General features: G+C 40.2%; 1 protein-coding gene across 2 annotated transcripts in view; it reads left to right on the top strand.

Annotated features, from left to right (window-relative positions):
• Positions 1-21,716, top strand: part of LOC122801610 (CLK4 associating serine/arginine rich protein) — a 1,938,306-nt gene that overhangs the window by 828,366 nt on the left and 1,088,224 nt on the right. For both annotated transcript variants that reach the window (XM_044071085.1, XM_044071086.1), the window contains exon 10: positions 21,530-21,603. In XM_044071085.1, the coding sequence (XP_043927020.1) occupies positions 21,530-21,603 (74 nt within the window). The remainder of the gene's footprint in view (positions 1-21,529; positions 21,604-21,716) is intronic.

Genomic DNA, 21,716 nt, shown 5'->3' with positions numbered 1-21,716 from the left:
AAAAGTTAATTTCCACTAAAAGGTAATGGAGTAACTGCAGTAAGTGTATGTTCAGGGTGTTAGTCTTTACTAAATAGGGACATGCATAGTGTCCATTATAGTTCTCATTCTCCCTTTTTGTGATGGTTACTGTTCAGATGGCCAAACAATGTTTTGTTGTGCTGTGACTCCTCAGTCCCATTCTATTTTGTCCCAATATGTCAATCTCATGCAGTGCGGAGAGTCAGACTTACCTTTCCTGCAGGACCCCGTGGTAGTGCTTGTTTCCAGGTTCTTGCTGACATGAATTCCAAAGTTGTTTTTTCCATTGTGATGAGAGTTTTTTTTTCTGTTGTGATGGGAGCTGATTATATGCAGTGTGGAGAAAGCATGTTCTCCTTGTGATGTATGAGATGCTTGCAACTGTTGTAGATAGGATAACTCGCACTGTGATAAAAAAATGCAAGCTAGGTACAGTCATTATGTGTGATACATTTAATGGTTTTGATAGGTAGAGTTGTAAGAGAACAATGGATTATAACCTTCTGTTTAGCCACAGAAACAGGTGCAGATTGTAGTAGATGCATTGCAGGCTTTCTTCCTTTGTTATAAATTTAGAACAGCTGGAAGTTGGTAAGCTGACTTTGCTGAGGATTGAATCCTTATCTTACTGCACAAAGAAAGTTAGAGTTTGTGTGTTTGAGGCCAGGCATTTGTTTTGAGGGCTTGCTATTCAAGGTGTCATAGCAGAAACAGCCGCCTCAAAGTCAAATTAGCTTTGATACGTAGTCTGAGTAAGACTACTGCTGTAAGATAGTTACTCACCATGTGCAGTGATGTGCGACCAGTTGTTTAAAACCATACTCATGCTATAAGTTGACCCCTCACCCTGATGTAATTCAACCTCATTCCATTTAGCCATGCCCATTCAGCTATCCCATGTAACCTTACTGTGTGTGTTTTAAGAGGTAATGAATTATAAGCACTGGACATGCTTAAGGACTCAAATTTATACCCTGGTTGTAGATGTACGTTAGTACACGCATTTTAGTAAATAGTGTTTTGATATATTTTTTATATATATTTTTATATATATTTTTACATCGGATAGTGTAATATGATGTTGCAAATTGTGTTTTGTTTAAATTATCAATTTTTAGTTAGTTAATTATTATTACTTTATACTATTTATCACATTGTATTTTTTGTATTCAGGATACACATACACACATTTCATTATATATGATTCACTTTATATCTGGCTTTCAACCAGGAGCTGGTTGCCTTAAAATATTGCTTGCTCAATCAATTATTGAATTCAATTATTGTATCCATTATTCAATTATTCAATTATTTGGTTGTGTAGTCAGTACTTAAGAACTGTTTGAAAATGTGTTTGTGAAATCTGAAGAAGCATGCCTGTGTAGCATGTGAAAGCACTTATTTTATCTCATTTTGTTTTACTTTGACATTAAATACTGGTTTTATAACATCGTGGTGGTTGTGTCCAGTTTTGGTTTTGATACTTTTCTCATTGGGAATTACAACCTTTAGACAGTAGCAGCACTTATTTTTCTTTTTCTTTATCTTACTGTGTGTGTGTCTCTTTAAGAAACTATCCAAGGGCCTTGCACAAGTGTATAAATACTGCGCACATTTGAGCCTGGCTGCCATTTTGTAGTAAGCTGTTGAGATGTAAACATGTTGTAAGGTATGTCTGTTAATCAGTTTGTTTATATTTTATGATGCTGCTGTCCATCCTGATGTGTTTTTATGTAATAAAGCATCTAACGAACTACCCTGCCTATTCATTATCTTTATTAAGAGGGATGAGCGACTTAATGTCAGATGAGGCGTGGCTAAAATGACTTGCTGCCAGAAAGAGTTCCGGTTTCTCCAATTTGAATCCGAGAGGCATCTAGTTAGTGTTGGTGGGAGTATACAGGAGTGGATCATCCATACTGCACGTATAATTCTCAAAACAGGTCAGAAATGAATTTCAGGTGTTAAAACTTGCTCAAATAATTTCTTATTCACAAAATATGAAACTGAGCATACAGAAAGCTCTGAACGATATTTAAATTAATTGAACTGTCCAATTTTGCTAGAAATGTTCAAATTACTATGGAAAATGTGTGAAATAAAGTCTGAATTGCATAAAACAAATAAAATAAAAGGAAATGACCGCATTTTTCGCTCAGCGTGTATTTTACATATTAAGGTTATTAGAACTATATGAAGTGTTTGCATGTTTGTGCAGTGGTGCAGTTATTTTGCAAAATACAGCCATTTCAGAGCATATTTCACAATGTACATTATTTCGAAGTTTTTTTTTTTGCGCGTTTGAATGTTATTACAAGCTGCTGAGAAAACCTATTCGCATATTATTACAAGGGCCATATTTGCAATGTATGCACAAATACTTTGTTAGCATGGCAGATGGATTTCGAAAACCAAGTGCACTTGTGTTTGATTCTAATATTGCAGTGAAATGGAGATTGTTTGAGCAAGAGTATGATATTTTTATACAGGCTGCATTTTCTGATAAAGATGACAGCACAAAGGCATTTATTCTGCTTAATTTAGCTGGGTCAGAAGCCACTGAAAGGGAGTGTTCATTTATGTATGCACCTACTGTCTTTGCATGAGAGGGGGGAAACCATCATATTGTTGTACCAGCTGAATCAAGGAAGGTCCCTGAGTGCTTGAAATGTAAATTTAGAGATGTGTAACTCCCCAGACAATTATTACAGTGGAAAGGCACTTATTTTACAAGGGAGCAAAATCCTGGTGAAACTTTTGTGGCGTATATACCTGATTTGAGAAACAGAGCTAAAACGTGCAGATTTGGTGATTTAAGGGAAGAGCTGATAAAAGACAGACTTGTGTGTGGTATTAAATATGATGCTGTGAGAAAGATTTTGCTTTGTGACAGTGAATTAACTTTGAACAAGGCCATTGAGATTTGTCAGATACGCAAGCTCACTAAAAGGCACACAAATATGCTTACAAATGAGAAATGCATGTTTCCAGCAACTTCTAAAGCTCACGTTGATGGAATGCAGCACGTGGTTTAAAGAAACAGGCCCAAACACATAGCAGCAATTGGAGCCCTTGCAGCACTCACTGGTAAACCCCAGAGCTTTCCAGTAAATTCCGTAGTTCACACAGCCTCAGTGAAGCATAAGAGTGAGTCAGCAAACTCAAAGCAAGGGCTAACACCCTGTTTCATTGCCAGCTGTTATAATTGTGGTGGAAATCATGAGTCTAGAAGGGAAAAGTGCTTAGCTTTTGGTCAACAATGCCACAAATGTAATAAGTGGAATCATTTCAAGAGATTTTGTAAATCAAAAGGCAGTCATTCCTTTATTAAAGGAGAACATTTCAAGAAATGAGTTGATCAGTTAGAAAGCTGTGATCCAACTTTTTATGTTGATGGTGTGTCAGTGCTTAGTGAAACAGTCAATGCAGTAAATATATGGGGGAAGAATGAAGTATTTTGTACTGTTCAGATAAATAGAAAACCCATAGAGCTCAAAGTTGACAGGTTCAAAGTGTAATGTTATGTCAGCAGAAACATTTGCTAAAGTACGTCATGGTGAAAACCTTGATTTGGCAAAGTGTGCGAAGCTGGTTGCTTGTGGTGGTGAAGAAATCCAAACCGAAGGCTCAGTAATGCTTTCATGTTACTCTGCTGGGAGAAGCTACAGCTTGTTATTTTATGTGGTTAAGAGGGTTGTACAGTCATTATTAGGGCTCAGAGACTGTTCAAAAATGGGATTGCTTTCATTTAACAAGGAAGAACACTGTGTTAGCTTAAAATACCACTATTCTAATTTCGCCCAGTGTATTTTCCCTACCTATGTTGATCTTTTCGAAGATAAACTAGGCAAGCTTCCAGTTGTGTATTCCATGAAGTTAGACTCAGATGTCAGCCCAGTAATCAGGCCAGCCCAAAAAGTTCCAGTAGCTATGCAGAACAGAGTCAAAGCCAAACTAGACAAAATGGTGCAACAAGGTGCAATTTGTCCAGTTGATGAACTACTGAATGGGTATCTTTTCATGGTGGTATCTCATAAGAAAAGCTCAGATGACATCAGAATATGTATTGATGCAAGAAATTTAAATAATGCACTGAAAAGACCTAATCATCCAATGCATACAGTTGGGGAAGTTGCTGCTCTCCAATGCATACAGTTGGAGAAGTTGCTGCTCTTATGCCAAATGCCACTGTTTTTTTCTGTCTTTGATGCAACAAGTTCATTTTGGTAAATTTTACTTGACAAGATATCTTCGTTGCTAACCGCTTTCAGTACTCCGTTTGGAAGGTACAGATTTCTGAGAATCCCATTTAGGATAAATTCTGCAAGTGAAGTGTCTCAGCTTGCAATGGAGCAAATTTCTTCTGGATATCCCTGTGCTGTTATTGTAGACTACATACTAGTAGGAAATAATAGTGAAGCTGAGCATGACAGACACCTCCGAAAAGTTCTGGAAAGGACACGTCAGGTAAATCTTAAGCTAAATCCTCAGAAATGCAAATTCCGACTACGAGAAGTCACTTATGTTGGTCATTTATTTACCAGTTCAGGCTTACGACCAGAGCCTTCTAAGCAAAACATCCGTTCTTGAGATACCAGCTCCAGACAATGTTCAAGCTCTGCAACGTTTTCTTGGCATGATTAACTACCTAGGCAAGTTTATTCCAGACTTGAGTCAAATATCAGCTTCACTCAGAGAGCTAACATGTAAAGATGTATCTTAGTCATCGTTAGAACAACACTAGAGAGCATTTGATCTCCTGGAACAGAGAATTGCCAGTCCACCAACTCTCAGATACTAAGTCCACAAGCCAGTTACTGTTTCATGTGATGCATCAAAATTTGGTCTAGGTGCAGTCATTCTTCAAGAGGGTCAACCTGATACCTATGTGTCCAGAACTCTTACTCAAACTGAAATGCAGTAAGCTCAGATAGAGAAAGAACTCTTGGCAATTGTGTTTGCATGTTCAAACTTCCATGATGATGATTATGGTAGACCTATCCAGATCGAAACAGACCACCAACCACTAGACACTATTTTGAGAAAGCCTATCCATACAGCTTCAGCCAGATTGCAACACATGATGTTGAAATTACAAAAGTATCATTTCACTCTTGTCTACAAGAAAGACAAACTTCTTTATCTTGCTGTACATTATCCAGATCACCCAGATCAACCACTGAACAGCATGAGAATGAGAATCTTGATTTTTGAAGTCATGAAGTGAGAATTTTTTCTTCCACACGTCTTGATGAGCTGAGAAATCATACAGCCATAGATCCAGTTTTAGAGAAGCTCAACCACTTTATCAAATAAGGGTGGGTGTCAAAGAAATCCAGTTTACCTCAAGAAGTACAACTTTATTTTCTACATAGAGATGAGATTTTGTTTGACAATTGTGTCATCATGAAAAGTCCTAATGTTATTGTTCTAATCTTTGCAACAAGACTACATTACTATCTTGCATTGTGGTCCCCCAGGAACAGACTCTACCAAAAGAAGGGCAAGAGGACTAGTATTTTGGCTTCTATGTCACAAGATATTGAGAGAGTGCTATCATCTTGTGTTCTATATGTAATAATACAAAGTCACATCAACAGAAAGAAGCACTTCAACTAAACCAGATTCGTGAACTACCTTGGTCGACAGTAGCCACCGACATTTTCGAGTGGAATGGTCAACATTACTTGGTATTAGTAGACTCTTATTCAGATTGGTTCAAGATTGACCTACTTCCTAATCTAGCATCCAGTACTGTCATTACCAAGATGAAGCGTCATTTTGCAGTTGATGGTAGCCCGCACAGAGTTATTTCTGACAGTGGCACACAGTTTACAAGCCAACAGTTCAAAAGATTTGCTGAAGAGTGGGACTTCGTTCATGTCATGAGTAGCCCAGAGTGTCTGCAATCAGATGGTTTGGCAGAACGTGCAGCTCAAAGTGAGAAACAGTTACTAGAGAAGTTGAAACAAGACAGTAGTGGTGTTTTCCTGAATCTTTTAAATCTTAGAACTATTCCTCATAGGTTCATAGGTTGATACTAGGCTATCTGCCCTAGGGCATTTACAAGCCTAGCCAGTGTGTGTTTGGCTTTCGCCACCCTTTTAGATTTGTAGACTGTGCCTATGAATAGTAGGTCACAGAATATTGTCCCTTTATGGTTAATTTATTGTGCCTCTGTCTAGCAGGGACCCAGACGTGATCCCGGGGGTATACTTATGATCTCCCATCCACTCATCAAGATTTCTCTTGAAGAGGGTCAGTGAGGGGCTCTGCCTAACCTGGACTGGGATTTTGCTCCAGAGTGATGGGAGTCTCTGGGATATGAATCTGTCCCTCCAGCATGTCCTATTTATTTCTGTGCTCAGGTTTAAGTCTCTAGAACGTGTAGCTCTAAGGCAGGGGTGTCCAACCTTTTCAGTTGCGAGGGCCGCATTGAGTCAACAAAAATGGTCTGGGGGCAAATGGCAGGTGAGGACCCAAAAAAAAAAAAAAAAGGTCTCACCTTAACTGAAGAGCAAAAAAAAAAAAAAAACCCCAAACACAGGTTTATGCGGACTAATGTGGCTGTATTGTAGGTTAATTTGAACAATAAATAAATTAATAAATATAAATAAATTAATAAATGCATAATATTTGCCCTAAAATTCAATATCTCATTCTAAACAGGTACAAAATGTCACACAACAACAATCTTAGAGCTGTATACTTTTGTAACATCTCCTTTTACAGTAGCTTATTAAATTAGATGCCAGAGAAAGTATTTAAGTTCTCCAGAAGCATAGTTCTAAGGGAGCAAAATACTTATGTACAACCATGCTTTTTGGCATCAATAGTAAAAATCAGACCAGCTTGCTTATGCTGTTAAAAATTAAAAACAATAGGAGTTCCACAAAATGTGAACAATGTGCAGCTAAGATAATTTTTTCTTTTTTTTGTTAAAATCTGACACCTAATTTTTTGTTAAAAATATGACACCTATTACATCAACAAAAAATTAAAACTAATTTAAAATGGCTTCCTAGTTATGGAACACTCATGCTCCATTTAGCAAGATATTTTTTCTGGAAAATGAACTAGATCAGCTCCACCTTTTGATTAACTTAACAGTCTTTCCCTCTCACTCCTAGAAACAAGGAAAGGAAATACTAAAACTTAAACAGAGAAGTGATAAAGGACAACTGTGTGCTGCACAGAACTGAAAATGCAAACTTCACAACCATACTGAGTATTCAAACGCAATGTCTAAAGGTGTTCTGATCAACAAATCCACATTTGTATATTTTTACACTTTTAAACAAGACCAATGGTAGCAATTTGAGAAAGTGATAAAAAAGGCATTATTTTTACCCACCTCTCCTATCTGGAGACACAAAAAAAGAAACCAGTAACAACTTCAACAACTGTATTAAAAGCACCCCAGTTATCCCAACATTAAAGATTCCTTTGCCAACCAATTCTAGGTATATGGAATATTAGGAGTCCCCCAGTCATTCAGCACAGAATACTTTCTGTCAATACAAACACCACTGCATAACATAAGACTATTCTCTTATTCTTTACTAAACTGTATGAAGATATATTGGGAAAAAAAACTTGAATAAACAAACCCAAAGTGAAAAGCAATGTACTTATCTCACTGGTGCTTACTTGTCCTTGCTGGCCATGAAATATTTATGAAAGTGCTGACACTGATTAAACAGGGGCTAGCCGGGCTGCATCACTGGTGCTGTTAATTTGTTTGACAATCCAGGCTAAATTACAGTTAAGATACAAACATATTTAGAATCTTCAGAGATACTATGGATAAGATGCAAAGCTGTTTGCAAGTATTACATTTACTCTGTGAATAATGTGCATGCATTTAGGCACCAGCGTGTAATCAGTGCAAATACAGCAAGCAATTTTATTAACAAGAACTACTTGGAACCAAGTAATGCTAGGTAATATGTAAAAACATAAGGAATACCAGCAATGCAAGTATATCTTACATTTGCACATCCTTAAAATGGAAACTAAAGAAATTATGGGGAACTGACTGACCTCTGAAACAGGAATGGACATCTGTTTTCAATATGTAGCAACTGAATAATTTTGGTCTCAAAAAAAAAACACTAATTAACTCATTCCTTCTGTCCTACATGCTGGTTTTGGTTTGGTACCTTTATGTTTGTGAAGAAGTACCCTTATAACTTGCTGAATAAATAAATACATAATAAAAATGGAAAAGATCAGTTAAGAAGAAAAATGTAAATATGGGCAATATGTTAAGCTTACAGTCCTATAGGATTCATTGTTTAACTCTGGTTAACTAAGTAAACCAAGTGGTAAACAGCACTCCCTCCCGCTCAGTGATGTATACCAATATTAATGGATCTGTTTCAATCATCCTTTAAGAGTGCAAAATAAAATTGTGGTTGCATGTTTCTTTTGCATTATTTCCCCATAGGCAATGCCAAACATATACAGCACAACCTCTAATTTACTACACAGGTTCATAAAGCACATGTTTTATTTTCAGACTTTATTATGGCTACATATTATAAATTCATTGATGTGATGAAGACATGTTTAGTGCTTTGTTGTGCTGATTACTACAGAAAAAATAAAACGGATTACAATTCTGGAGAATCATCAAAAACCTAAAATGAGTTTCAAATTATTCAAGACAAATTGTGTTTACCCTGCCCTGCAATATGATCAATACATCTGCGAACACTGAGAATGGAAGAGAAAAGAAAATAAAACCTTTCCAAGGTACAAGAACTAATACTGCACATTTGCTACTATGGCTGTGTTATTTAGGCCATCTGTGCAGAATGCTTTAATGATCCTTAATTCACATTAGCCGAATATAGTAAGGGCATACTATCATTGTGAGACTTTCCTATACTACAGTACAGAATAACAACATGTCCTGCTGCACTTTGAAATGCACCATTAAAAATCAAGAGAAAGCCACATTAATATTAGGCAACTTTATGTTTGCTGTTTTCTGAGATGTACAACTAGGTCACAATCTTTAGCATACAACCAGTAAAAGACTTTGAGATTTACAGATTTGTGATGTTTTAAGTAAGGGCTATAGTAGCAACACATAGATTCTTGGCGAGCTGAGCCTTCATCTTGTAACTTACCTTTGTTGTAGTGTAGTCGGTGTGCACACAACGAAATAAAGCAAACTAAGAAATAATAAATCCTCTCTCTGCTACGATCTCGCGCCTTCCTGCAGCTTTTCTTTTTAAAAATCGCCCGAATGTGTTTTCGCGCATGCGCATACCAGCGGAAAGACGCTGGTATGAAAAAAACGTAAAAAAAAGAAAGTTGGCGCATGCGCAGAAGAGCAAAACTACGCGGACGTGTAAACACACGGAAAAAAAGTGAAATTAAATTTAAACTTAAATTTAAGGGTCGCGGGCTGCATGGAAGAGCTCTGAGGGCCGCGGGTTGGACACTCCTGCTCTAAGGGATTTGGATTTCTTGAGATGGAGCGTGTCCATTAATTCTGGGTTGGACTTGGCTTTATAAGTCAGGCACAGATCACCCCTGAGTAGGTGGTAAGCAACTGAGTAGAGCCAGAGTTTCTGTAGCCTAATTGCGTAGGGCATCTGTTTGAGTCCCTTTATCCTCTTGGTGAGGTACTTTTGGGGTCTTTCCAGTTGCTGCAGTTGCCGGGTAAGGTACATCCCAAATGGGGCATTCTATTCAATTATGGGCCTGATGAGTGATGAATAGAGTCGTACAATGACCTCACTTGATCTAGATGTGAAACCTTTCATGATGAGGTGGGCTGTATAGAAGGTCTTTCTGACCACTTTGGCAACGTGGTTGTCGAAGGAGAGATTACCATCTACCTGGGTCCCCAAGTCCCTAATTACTTCCTCCGTACTTAGTGTGTTACCTCCTATGTGGTAGTCTGTGGGCACTTTGTTTTTCCCAAAGGGGATGACAATGCATTTTTTTGCATTTAGCTTTAGGCCATGACTCTGGCACCAGTTATCTGTCTCTGTGAGACCCTTTTGGAGAATGCTTGTGTCAGCCGGGGAGTCTATTATGGCACCCAGTTTGCAGTCATCTGCGAACTTAAGTCAGCCATAGTCCTCCCCGTGTTTGCCTGTACCTCAGAGAAGTAAATACCGAACAAGAGAGGTCCCAGGACTGTGCCTTGTGGAACTCCACTTGTAACTGGTTTAAAGTCCGACAAGGCTCCTGCAATTCTGACTGCGTGGGTTCTATCCCTGAACCAGTTTGCAACCCATCTTGTGACATAGGGTTGATATTTAAGCTGGTGAGCTTATTTATGATACCAGAGTGGGGTATTGTGTCGAAGGCTTTTGCGAGGTCCAGGTAGGTTGTGTGAACCACTTTCCCTTCGTCTATGGCCCTGGTAAATGTTTCAAAGAAGTTGACCAGGTTCAAGAGGCAAGACCTGCCCTTAACAAAGGCGAACTGGTTAGGATCCAGTGTCTGAAGGTTACTGCTATCATTGTTTGAGTTCCATGATGATAAGCTCCATAGCTTTGCAGACCAGGCTAGTCAGGCTTATAGGGTGATAGTTACCGGGGTCCGTTGTGGCACCTCCCTTGTGGAGTGGGACCACCGTTGCTGTACGCCATTCCTTGGGTACATATCCTGTGGAAAGGCTGAGGTTGAACAGGGACTTTAGGTGAGGGTTTAGCTCATCTTGTAGTTCATGTAGGACGCATCCCGGGACACCCATCCCATTGATGCTGCGTTTTTTTGCTTTGGAGAGGGCAGCTGTCACCTGATCATCTGAGATGTCTGGGAGGTTACACTCTGTTGGGATGGAGATTTGCTCTTTTTGGGGGGGATGGGGGGGGGGGGAATTTGCACTGAATCTGTCTGCCAGGATGTTGGCAATGTCTGTTGGTTCAGTGTATTTTTTGTCGTTTTGCACTAACTCGGAGCATATCTGGGAGTTGCCGCACAGGTTCCTGTCATTACTAAAGAATGCCTTGTGGTTGTCCTTAGTATCTTGTGCAATTTTTCTTTCGAAGCTGGCCTTAGATGATTTTATGAGGGATCGTAGCTTCTTGCTGCTACTGATCAGAGTTGCCTTCCCTTTTTGGGATCTTGCTCTATCATGTAGTAGCTTCCTCCTTTTGTTGTACAGTTTATTTATGGCCGGGGTCCACCAGACAGGTCTCCTGCCCTTGGAGGAGTGAGTCTTGGTTTTATTTGGGATGGCACGACCCATGCATTCCTGCAGGTGTCCATAGAATGCATTTGCGAAGGATTCTGCGGTTTGAGCCGTGTTTTCCACTGGCCCAGGGGCTGTGAAGGTTTCCACCTCAGTTTTGAGAAGTGTGAAGTTTGCTTTTGAGAAGTTCTTCACCGTGGTTACCTTGGCTGGGGGTGGGGACGGGATATGGATGTCCAGTGAGATTAATTGGTGGTCTGATCTTACCAGTGAGGGGTATACCTCTGGTGTGGAACATAGCATCCCTATGTTTGTGATGACCAGATCCAATATGATGTTCTTCGTCTTCCCTTGCTGCAGTCCTGACTATTGGGTATAGTCCGCGTCCCAGGCCCGAATACCAGAGTATAAGGCTGGTCTGGCGTCGGTTAGACTGACGTCAGTACGTCAAATGGCCCATGCGCATGACCGCATGAATTTCATCAATTCTTTTCTCTTTTTCACGATGCAGAAGCAATGAGATTTTCCTCCGGAGTTTCGTTTCAGACAGAGTTAAGAGTTGGTTAAGTAAAACCTTTTGCTTTTCTTGCCTCAGTTTCTAACAGTATTTAACCGGATGTCAGAAAAAAAAGTGAATAACTGTGGAAGCAGAAGTAGATACCATTATGATTACTCATACCTTGTATAGGGCCTGAGGCTAGATTTAACAAGCGCTTATTAAGAGGAGGCTTGATTGTGCTAGGTTTTAGTTGGGAAGCGTTAAATTTATAATATATGCCGGATGCTCCGGCGCCATCCAAGCTTCATCAGGACAAACAGTGAAGTTTAGGTGAGGAACCGTCGAGGAGACGGGAACAGGGCGTTTAGAAGGAGGGGGAGCCACGGGCCAGGGAGGTTGCCAGGAGTCTCTCTCAGCTCAGACTCTACTGTTACAGGTGCTACAGGATGTGCCCTCCTCAGGGCAGGGCTGAGGGGCGCTGCTGTTACTCCTCCTCTTCCCTCTCTTCCTCTTCCCAAGGGGCCTCTCCTTCCTTTGCCAAAGGCCAAGTTAGGCTTCTAGGTAGTTCAAGCCAGCTGGGGCTTCTCTAGCTGCATCTCGGGCTCTGTGCCTAAAAACATATACTTAAAAATTAGAGATTTTTGATTACTCTGATTAGCCTGATGCCTGGTACTATAGGAGTTGATAGGAACAGGAGTTTGATTCACATTGAACAGTGATTCAGTTTGAAGGCTTGAGACTGTTCTTGACTTCCAGAGTTTCCTATTCTGATTCTGGATGTGATGATTCCCCTCTGACAGCTTCTCCTCCTGAGCTTCTCTTTCTTTTTCAGAGACTTTTCATGGGCAGAGGAAGACTTTAGGGGGGAAGGCCAGGATTACTCTGATTGGATGTTTTTGCAGAGGCTTCCCTACCCTGACACTCCTCCTCCTCCTCTGCTAAGCCTGATAGTGATAGGTATTATAGGGTGCATAAGCATTTGTTTAATGTTTAAACGTCCTCGGGCCCAGAACTGTTTTTCTCAGGGGCCTAGGTGTTAAAAAGCTTCTGTGGTTAAAAATCCTGATCCTGTACCCTCTGATAAAGGCAAGGGCTGGATGGGGGTGAAAGCATATACTTCTTATACTTCTCATTCATAATGTGAGCTCTCATTGTGAATTGTCAGTCACAATATGAAATATCAGAATTATCTCCTTTTGAATAATTGAAATCGAAGGTGTGGCGATTGTGGGAAGGTATGGAATTGCTGGATTTGGTTATTTCCATGTGTCTGAACAAGTGGGTAGCATTCTTTGCAGTGTGGTTGTGGATGCTGTTCAGCCTCCCTCGGCTCGGTGGCTGCTTCTTTTAGTCTTCAGAGACATGCCTAGTTGCAGAAGAAGAGGATCGGGCTGAGCATGTTAAGATGTTTTTTTTTGGATTTTTTTTTACAGTGTTGTTGTTTGATGGGCTTGTTGGAGGACAAAAGGAAAGAAAAATGGACAAAGCTAAGAAGTGCAGGCTGTTAAAAGATTTTTTGAAGGCAGCTCGGGCCTTTGAAGAGATTGGGAAATGCTATGGTATGGTTGACAGTTCACCTGCTCAGACTTCTGGTGAGGGGGGGGTCAGTCTTTTCGTCTAAGCAAAACCAATGACCTGCCTTTCAGCTGCCAGTGAAGTGGATTCTCGGCAGCTTCTTTCTCTTTTCAAGATTGTCTCTTTTTTAAGAAATCAAGACAGATGGGTGCTGGATATCATTCATCATATATCATTATATCATTTATTTCACAATTTTTTATTCCACACAATGCCCCAGATGCACCTCACAAAGAAAAGAGTTTCCACAAAGAAAACTCAGTTACTCCAGATCAGGCCATTCTCAGAGAGTCCAGTATCCAGCCAGTCCCAGAAAGGGGCCGCCAGTTCCGGGCCCATTTATTCTAGCCTGTTCTAAGGGGAAAGAAGGATCCTTATCTCACATTTATCTGGATTTATCTATCTCTCCTTCTTAAGTGTTCTCAACTGTTACCAAGTTACAACAACTACAACCTCTGACACCTGATCTGGGCAAGATGGTAACTTTGGATCTCAAGTGCTTACCTCTAAAGGCTTTTCATTATCAGTTCTCTGCATTTGCCCTTGGCTTATTCTACATGCCCAGAGTATCACAAAGGTTCTGGCTCCAGTGATAGCTTACTTCGAGCTTCAAGGCATTCAAATCTATCCTTACTTGCTGATTCTGGCTGTCTCTCAAGAAAAGAAAGAGCAGACTTCTATCGCAATATGTCATAGTGCAGGCAGCAGTGCTAAGATGCCTATTCTATTGTAAAGTCCAGTCTAAGTCAGTCTAGTACCCCTCTCTATGTGGGTGCTTGACTGAATACAGCAGCGGCAGCAGCCTTTTTAACCCCGGACAAACAAAAAAGCCTGTCACTTTACTTCCATCAACTATCCTTCAAGCATTAGGGTTCATGGTCTCTTAGATTCTGGTGCTGCCAATGCCACTGCATATGAGGCTGCAATGGTATCTCAAAACTGTATGGGACAGCACTGCCTTGCCTTCAAACAGGGAATTAGGGTGGGCTCAGTCAATGTCACCCTAAAAGGGACTACTCTCTGATACCCAGAGGCGAGAGGTCAGATTTTAACACAGATGCCACCGGACACTGCTTGAGCTCAATGGAAAGTGGATACAAGGATACAAGACAAGTGGCCTGCCAGACATCTAGCATCTACATCAACATGAAGGAGATGTTAGCAGTTTTTGCATTGATGGCAGGTGTTGATTCTAACAGACAACACAACTGTCATGTGGTACATCAAACAAGCAAGGGGGAACATTCTTATCCCTCTATGCAGCAAGCAATGATTTTTATTGGAGGAGACCGTAAGTAAGCCAACTACTCAACTCAGGCTTGGTTTCTGCCAGAGCACAGAACCAGAAACTGGATCTTCATGTATTTCAGAAATTGACAGTGTCATGGGAACAAGACATAGATCTCTTGTAAGGAAGCCTCCATGGCCTTACCTCTGATTTCTCATCTGTGTTATATCTCAGAAGGGCATCATTCAATGTCAAGCTCAATCTCTTCTCATCACAGCACTTGGCATATTCTGTTGTGTTGCACAGTCTCACTCTTTCCTCAACAAGTTTTAAATGTGATTATGGAAGCTAGAGAGGCTAGTACTAAGGAGAGGATATTGAAAAAATGAGAGTATTTTATTTTTTTTTACACAGCAAAGAATTGAGAGATTTGGAGAGCTAATTTGGAGTGTTGCTCTCAATATCTTGTATCTCTTATTATTCAAAGTTTGGGTTGTCCTTTCCTTCCATTCATTTCACAGCTTCAAGAGCCCAGCTCACTCACCCACCTTTGTTTTTCTGTTTTTTTTTTGCCTTTGTTCAAAGAGTTTCTTCAGAAGGCAAAAGAATATAAGACCCCCCTCCCTACCTACTCCTGGATTTTGTGTTGGAAAAACCTTTGACTCCTTCTTCTTTGAGCCTGCAGCTACTGCAGAATTGAAATATTTGTCATGTTTGTCACTGCTTTTCTGCTTTCTGCTGCAAGAAGGGTGTGCCAAGAAGGGCAGGTTAGCCCTTTAGTAGAGCCCTTTTTTTTTTATTTACGGACAGGGTATCATTCATTACTATTCTCTGCTTCCTCCTTGTGGTAATTAGTGGATTATAGGTTCTAAACTATTAAATATTTTTAACCATTCACATTTTGCCAAAACTCTTAAAAGAATTTGGACAAAAAAGGATGTACACAGGCAATTAGTACATTATTTGAGCAGGACTAAAATTTCAGCGGTGAGCAGAGTTTTTTTGTTTTTTTGTTGCAGCGTTTACAGGTTTCTTGCAAACAGAACAAACAAAGACAAAAAGTGCATTGGAAGCAAACTATTTCTAGGTGCATTGCATTGCAAAGAGGTTCCAGCTTTATCCCCTCTTGTGGGGGTATTGACCAGTTGTTCCATAGCATTTGAGTTTATAAACTCTAGGAACCTTTGGGCAAAGGTGTGTGGGCTTGAGTAGTTTACCCAGTCAATGTTTGGGTAGTTGAAATCACCCAATATGATGGTGTTTGGAGAGACTTTCATGTTCTCCAGTGTTTTCAGGAAAGCCGAGTGGGGTTCCTGAGTTTGGGAGGGTGGTCTGTAGCAGGCTATAAACTGAAAAGCAGTTTTACCCACTGTTAGTTGCACGTTGATGGTTTCCGTTGCTTTGTGCAGTGCTACTAATTTGGAGGTGTGGGTATTTTTGATATATATGGATACTCCCCCTCCTTTTGTGGTTCGGTCCGAGCTTCGTGGCCGGAAAGCATGATATGAAGTATAACCTGGTAGTGCTGGGGTGCTCTCTGGAGCCTTGAACCAGGTCTCTGTTACCGCACAGACATCGATGTTTTCCATACTGAGGAGAGTCTCGAGTGCGTGCATTTTGAGGTTTAGACTTCTGGCGTTGAGTAGCATTACCCTTAGTTTCTTTTTCTCTATATTTTCTATGGAGGCGGGTTTGTCTTTTGAGCCTTGCCTAAAAAAGGCACTATGGGGGTGGCAAGAGCCTTAGCCAGTATTCGAAAGCCCAGGGGTGATAGGTGCAAGCCATCCCTAGCGAAGCAGCGTGGCTTGTCGAGCATGTCTTCCCCAGGCTGACAGACACTGGATCCCCTTTGAGTGACACCAATATTTTAACCAGTTGTTAAAATTTGTCATTTTTTCTTTATACTGTGGCATCATTCTTGGTGAGGGTAAGATGCTACTCAAGGTCAGGGTCATACCAGCCTGGGCTACATGATCAGAGACCTCCTCTATGTCTCTTTTCATGTAGTCCAGGGAGGTACATCTCAGGTCATTCACACCTGCATGGACAATGACGGAGTCATATTTGTACTTGCTTTGGAGTGACCTGAGTGCGTGTGTTATGTGGCGGATCCTGGCACCCGACAGACAGCTTACAGTGACCTTCTCCTTGTTCAGACTGGTGAGTGGGACGTCAGTGTGTCTGACTATAGTCTCACCTATTACAAGTGTATTTGGTGCGTTGTTTAGCCTTATGGGTCGGGACTGTGTGGCATACTGACTTTGTGGACTATGTGATACGTGGGTATTGTTGTGTGATGGCAGTTGTTTGGTGGTATGCTTTGGAGGTCTCTGTTGCTTAGGCAGGTGTTTATTTAGAGTCTCCGAGTATGTTTTTGTGTGTGTTTGTGTTTGGTCTGATAAACATCTTGGTTCACCTGCTCAGAGACTTCTGTCGAGGCAAACCAGGACCATGTTACCAATCAGTAGTCATTTGTTGGTTCCATGTGTCAAGAACAAAAGGTCAATGAAAGCCAATCTGTTGAAGAAATGTTTAGCTCAGAAGTCATGTTACGATAAGACCAGCAAACCACTCAATCCATTACGAGAGGGAGAAGTGTTAAGCATGCAAACATCCAAAGGTTATGATCGGATTGGAGTTGTTAGAGTGAGTTGTCCAGTGTTCCAGTTTCAGAAAATATCCCCGTTCCTGTGGTGAATCCCAAAGTTCCTGATACAAGGTGTTCACTGAAGGTTGTCCGTATTGCTAAACCCAGTCTTGATTGTTATGTTACCAGATCCAGTCGCATCTCCAGACCATGTTATAGATACACAGCAACTTTGACATGAGTTTGTTTCTAATGTCTATATTAATGCACGTCAAATTGCAATGTCATTTTCATTTAAGGGCAGTCTTTTTAAGAGGGAGGATGTAAATCAGTGTATGTGTATACATCTTTAACAAGCTGTCCAAGGGCTTGCACAAGTGTATAAATACTGAGTAAGTGTGACCCAACTGCCATTTTATAGTAAGCTGTTGAGATGTAAGCATGTATGTATTCAAGATGCTACTATCCATCCTGATGTATTTTATATAGTAAAGTATCTAAACGAGCTACCCCGCCTGTTCATCCTCTATATTAAGAGGGACAAGCGACACTTTATTTTGAAGTCATAGGCTGCCTTTGAATATTTTTTTTTTCTTTTTTTTCCCCTGGCCCTTTTTAAGATTATGGAGTTACCCCATCATTGGCCATTTTGATTGGTTTATCTTACCACACACACTGAGGACCTACAGCATTTTCATTCCCTGGGAGTTGGACTGCGTGATTACGGAGTGGTGCTGTCATTTACAGGGAGAATGAGACAATTTCTTTTAAGCCCTGACCCCAGTGCATGCTCATTTGCATCCCAGGATTGAGGTGCATCAGGGTTTGTGATGTACTTCATGCCTCCTATTGAAGCAGACAGTTGGCCCTTGCATACAAACACATCCTTGTTATTTCCGGTCTCCTCTGTGGATTCTACCATAGTGTGTGTTTAAAGGCAATTTACAGTGGAACAGTGGGAGGAATTGAAGGGATATGGAAATGCTAAGTGAAAGACAAGCTCTGATAGAGTTTTATGTCTAAAACAGAGGCTGGTGTTTAAAAAGGATTAAATGTGAAATGTTGTAGGATAACTACAAGAATCAATCAGAGAAGGTTAGGTAGGATTGGGAAAAGAGTGTGGAAAGGTAATTTACAATGGAACAATGGGAGGAAGTTTATAAATCTCCTGAGTATTCAGCAAAATCAAGAAGGCTTAGAATTTCTGCATGAAAGTGTTTGCATGGGTGTGTTTATCCTCCAAGCACAATTTAAATATTTTTTTTCCCTTGGATCCAAATGCTGGAGCTGTGATGGGGAAGAGAGGGGTAAATGGGAACATGTTATTTTGGGAATATACCAAGCTGTCCGATTAAATTTGTATTTTTTTTTTTTTTTTTTTTTTTTTAAAGGAAGTTTGGGTTTTGTAAAGGTGATAAAAGAAATGGAGGTGGAATCCTTAGAAAAGGGAAGGAGCAAAGTTTATATAAATTAAATTAGTAGACGTGATACCTGTGTAATAATTTTCAAGAGGAGGAGTGGGATTTTAGGGAAGACAAGGCTTGAGTTAACTTAATGTTGGAGTGAATTAAAATATGCATATTGCATGATGGTAACACTGGGAGTTATTCCTGTTTGTTTTCTTTTTTATTAATGTTTGCAAATCTAAATTATAGAGCAAAATGTGATTTAATAAAGATGTTAAAGTAATTGCATTGCAGAAGCTGGCAGGTACAGTGCACATTTTCTCCGTATTTTTTCAGTGCTGCTTAAAACTGCAGAATTGTTAATAGTACCAAAGTCTTAAATCTGTGCTTATTGGGCAGGAACTGAGAGGCATGTGCAGTGCAGCCTTACTCGCACCGAAAAGTTAAATCTGATGTTGTCCTTCTCATTCTTCCTCATGGTTGGGTTACGGATCCAATCCTCTGATCCGACTCAGCCACATTTATACAGACTAGGATTCAAGTCTTGAGCTCCTCCCTCTTCCCCATAATGCTCTACTCTCTGCCCTGCATACTCAGATCTCGTCTGCCATCAGCAGTGACAGATGTGTTTTTTCCTGAGTCTTGAATGCTAAGCTGTTAGTGGGTTTTCTTTGAAGTTTTGTCAGATAAGTCAAATATATCTATTTGTGATTATTCCTTCTTGTCTTTCCTCCACTTCCTTTAGTTTCTGCAGGTGTTAGGAGTGACATTTCTTCTACTCTTTTTGTGCTTTCGTCCGGCATTGGCCTGTGCCATTTCTTTCCTTGAAATTGGTGTTCAAAAAAAAAAAAGTAAAGTGGTTAGTTTTTCGCTGCAGTTCTCCTGTAGTGTTTTTTTTTTTCAGCTTGTGTGTTGCTCTTTTTGTTGTAGCTAGTGATCTGCTTGTGGTAATTTCTCCTGTGAGCATGTTTGTCGTTACTGTACTCATAATGTCTGACAAAAATCTACTGAATTTAAATGATGCTCAGAATCCCCCATTCTGATTCACACAATAGGTGTGCATATCGTCAGGGACCTGAACATCTGCATTCGGCTTGTTCAGTCTGTGAGGTGGAGTGGTGCTGTCATTTGCAGGGAGGATGAGAAATTTCTATTAAGCCCTGACCCCCAGCACATGCTCATTTGCATCCAAGGATTGAGGTGCATCAGTGTTTGTGATGTACTCCACGCCTCCTCTTGATGCAGACAATTGGTCCTGCCACTTTTGATTATTCCGGTCTCCTGTGTGGATTCTACCAGAGTCTGTATGTGCTACGAGCACATATTCCTGTTTCACAGAAGAGAAGTTGGCAGGCTGGAACCTTATCACATCTGTCCTCCAGCACAAATTGAGAGCCAAAAGACACTTTAGCTGAATTACAGTTTATCCTTTGAATTGTCAGGACTTCTAGAATTGTGGTTTGTATTTGTAATAGGGGGTTAATCTTCGACAGATGCACACACACTATCATTAGTTCTTACACCTTCTTCCTTGGTGGTCTTTTTTCTGGATTATCCTGTATGTTTCTTACATGTAATTTTTTTTTTATTTACAAGCATTTACAGTTATGGGGTGTAGTTAGTTTCTTGCTGGAAGAACTGAAGAGGGCATAGGACACTGTAACCTTTTGTACTGATTAGCATGTACCAGAGGTCTGCATTTACTCAGGATAGGGGTACTTGCTTTTACATATGGGACATGTGCCACTGAAACAAAAGAAGCAGCCAACAATAGGTGGGCAAACATAAGAAGAAAGCTGTTATGTTATACTGCTGCTGTAGCTGATCTGTATATATGGTGAGTATCATCACACAGGTGTGCTTTGTGTCAGAGGACACAGGTCAGTAAAAGGATTTAATATGACACTGTTTTATGGGGACAGACAGTACCTTCCAGGAGGAAGTGATCTCAGCCAAAAAATAAAACTATGCCAGAGTAGTTGCTGACCGTTTGTCGTTTAGTTGGTAGCATGAGTCATATAATCATTTAAGGGTGCACAGTCCATCGTACTACACAGAAGAGCAAGATGTAGTCAGAAAAGTATTTTCTCTTTTTTTGTCCGTAGTTTCTTTTTCTGTCCGTAGTTTTCTCTGAAGGTTTGAGGAATATAGACAGTTTCATTGCTGACTTTTGTCATGTCTCAACTCTGTATTTGTCTAGACCAGTCATTGCATTTTTATACTTTTCACATTTCCACAGGGCTTAGCATTTGATACTGGGATTAGTTTATTATTAGCCGTCTTCTGTGACTTTCCTAAAGCAGCAAACCCTGTCAGATGCTTATTTTGATTTTGCTCACAACCTCAACCTTATTCCTTTGAAACATGTGGGTTTGCACACAGCTTGGGAATGTGTTCTTTCAGTTCAGCTTACTTGTGTGATGTTGATCTTTCCTGTCTTCCTATTTCACGTATAGAATGTTGGCTCAAATTTTTGCACAGGTTTTATTTCCCTTATGAGCTAGTTGTACTAATTGCAGAAGACACTGTCAGCTTACTTGGCAAGCTTATTTCTTGATTAACTTGCCATTTAATGTGCTATAGTATGCATATTGAAAAGGCTGATTACTTAAAGGGGCATACTCCTCATCTAACTTCTACTTTTTCTTTATGGACTCCATTTTAAGTTTTAAAGTTGACATATTAATAAGGTACGTGAACTGGTTTGTCTTAGGACTTGCTTATGTCACACCTCTCTCCACTAGAGCAGGTGTATGTGAAATACAAATGGTCAGTTAAAAGTAGCTAATCATCAAGTGTGTTTCTGGGAGGTGATCGGAAACCAGAGTATCTAGAGAAAACCCTAGCAGACATGAGAGTAACATGCAGAGACTGCACAGTTCATAAGAGGAAATGAGGTTTGAACCCTATACCGTGGCATTGTGAGGAAGAGGTATTCACCACTGAGCAGTCATGCTGCTGTTTCTGCAGCATAAATAGAAGTAAAATAAGAAAACTGAAAGCCTAAATGTTGCACTAAAATGTGACAGACCTCTTCTATTTTATTTTGCAGGGAAGACGATCTAGACGACAGAGAAGGGAGTTTCGAGAGAAACGTTTAAAAGGAAGAAAGATAAGTCCTCCTAGGTAAAGAAATTAACATTTGTTTTCGTCACTTAATTCTGTATTTGTATTTTGACTTTGGCACTAATTTTTTTTTTTTTTTGTCAGTTGTAATGAGCCTGTGCTTGTAGTTAGAG

The sequence above is a fragment of the Protopterus annectens genome, chromosome 5.part0 (genome assembly GCF_019279795.1).
Source record: "Protopterus annectens isolate FY-2018-M chromosome 5.part0, PAN1.0, whole genome shotgun sequence".
In the NCBI taxonomy this organism is placed as follows: Eukaryota; Metazoa; Chordata; order Ceratodontiformes; family Protopteridae; genus Protopterus; species Protopterus annectens.
This window is presented reverse-complemented; position numbering and strand designations above follow the sequence as displayed.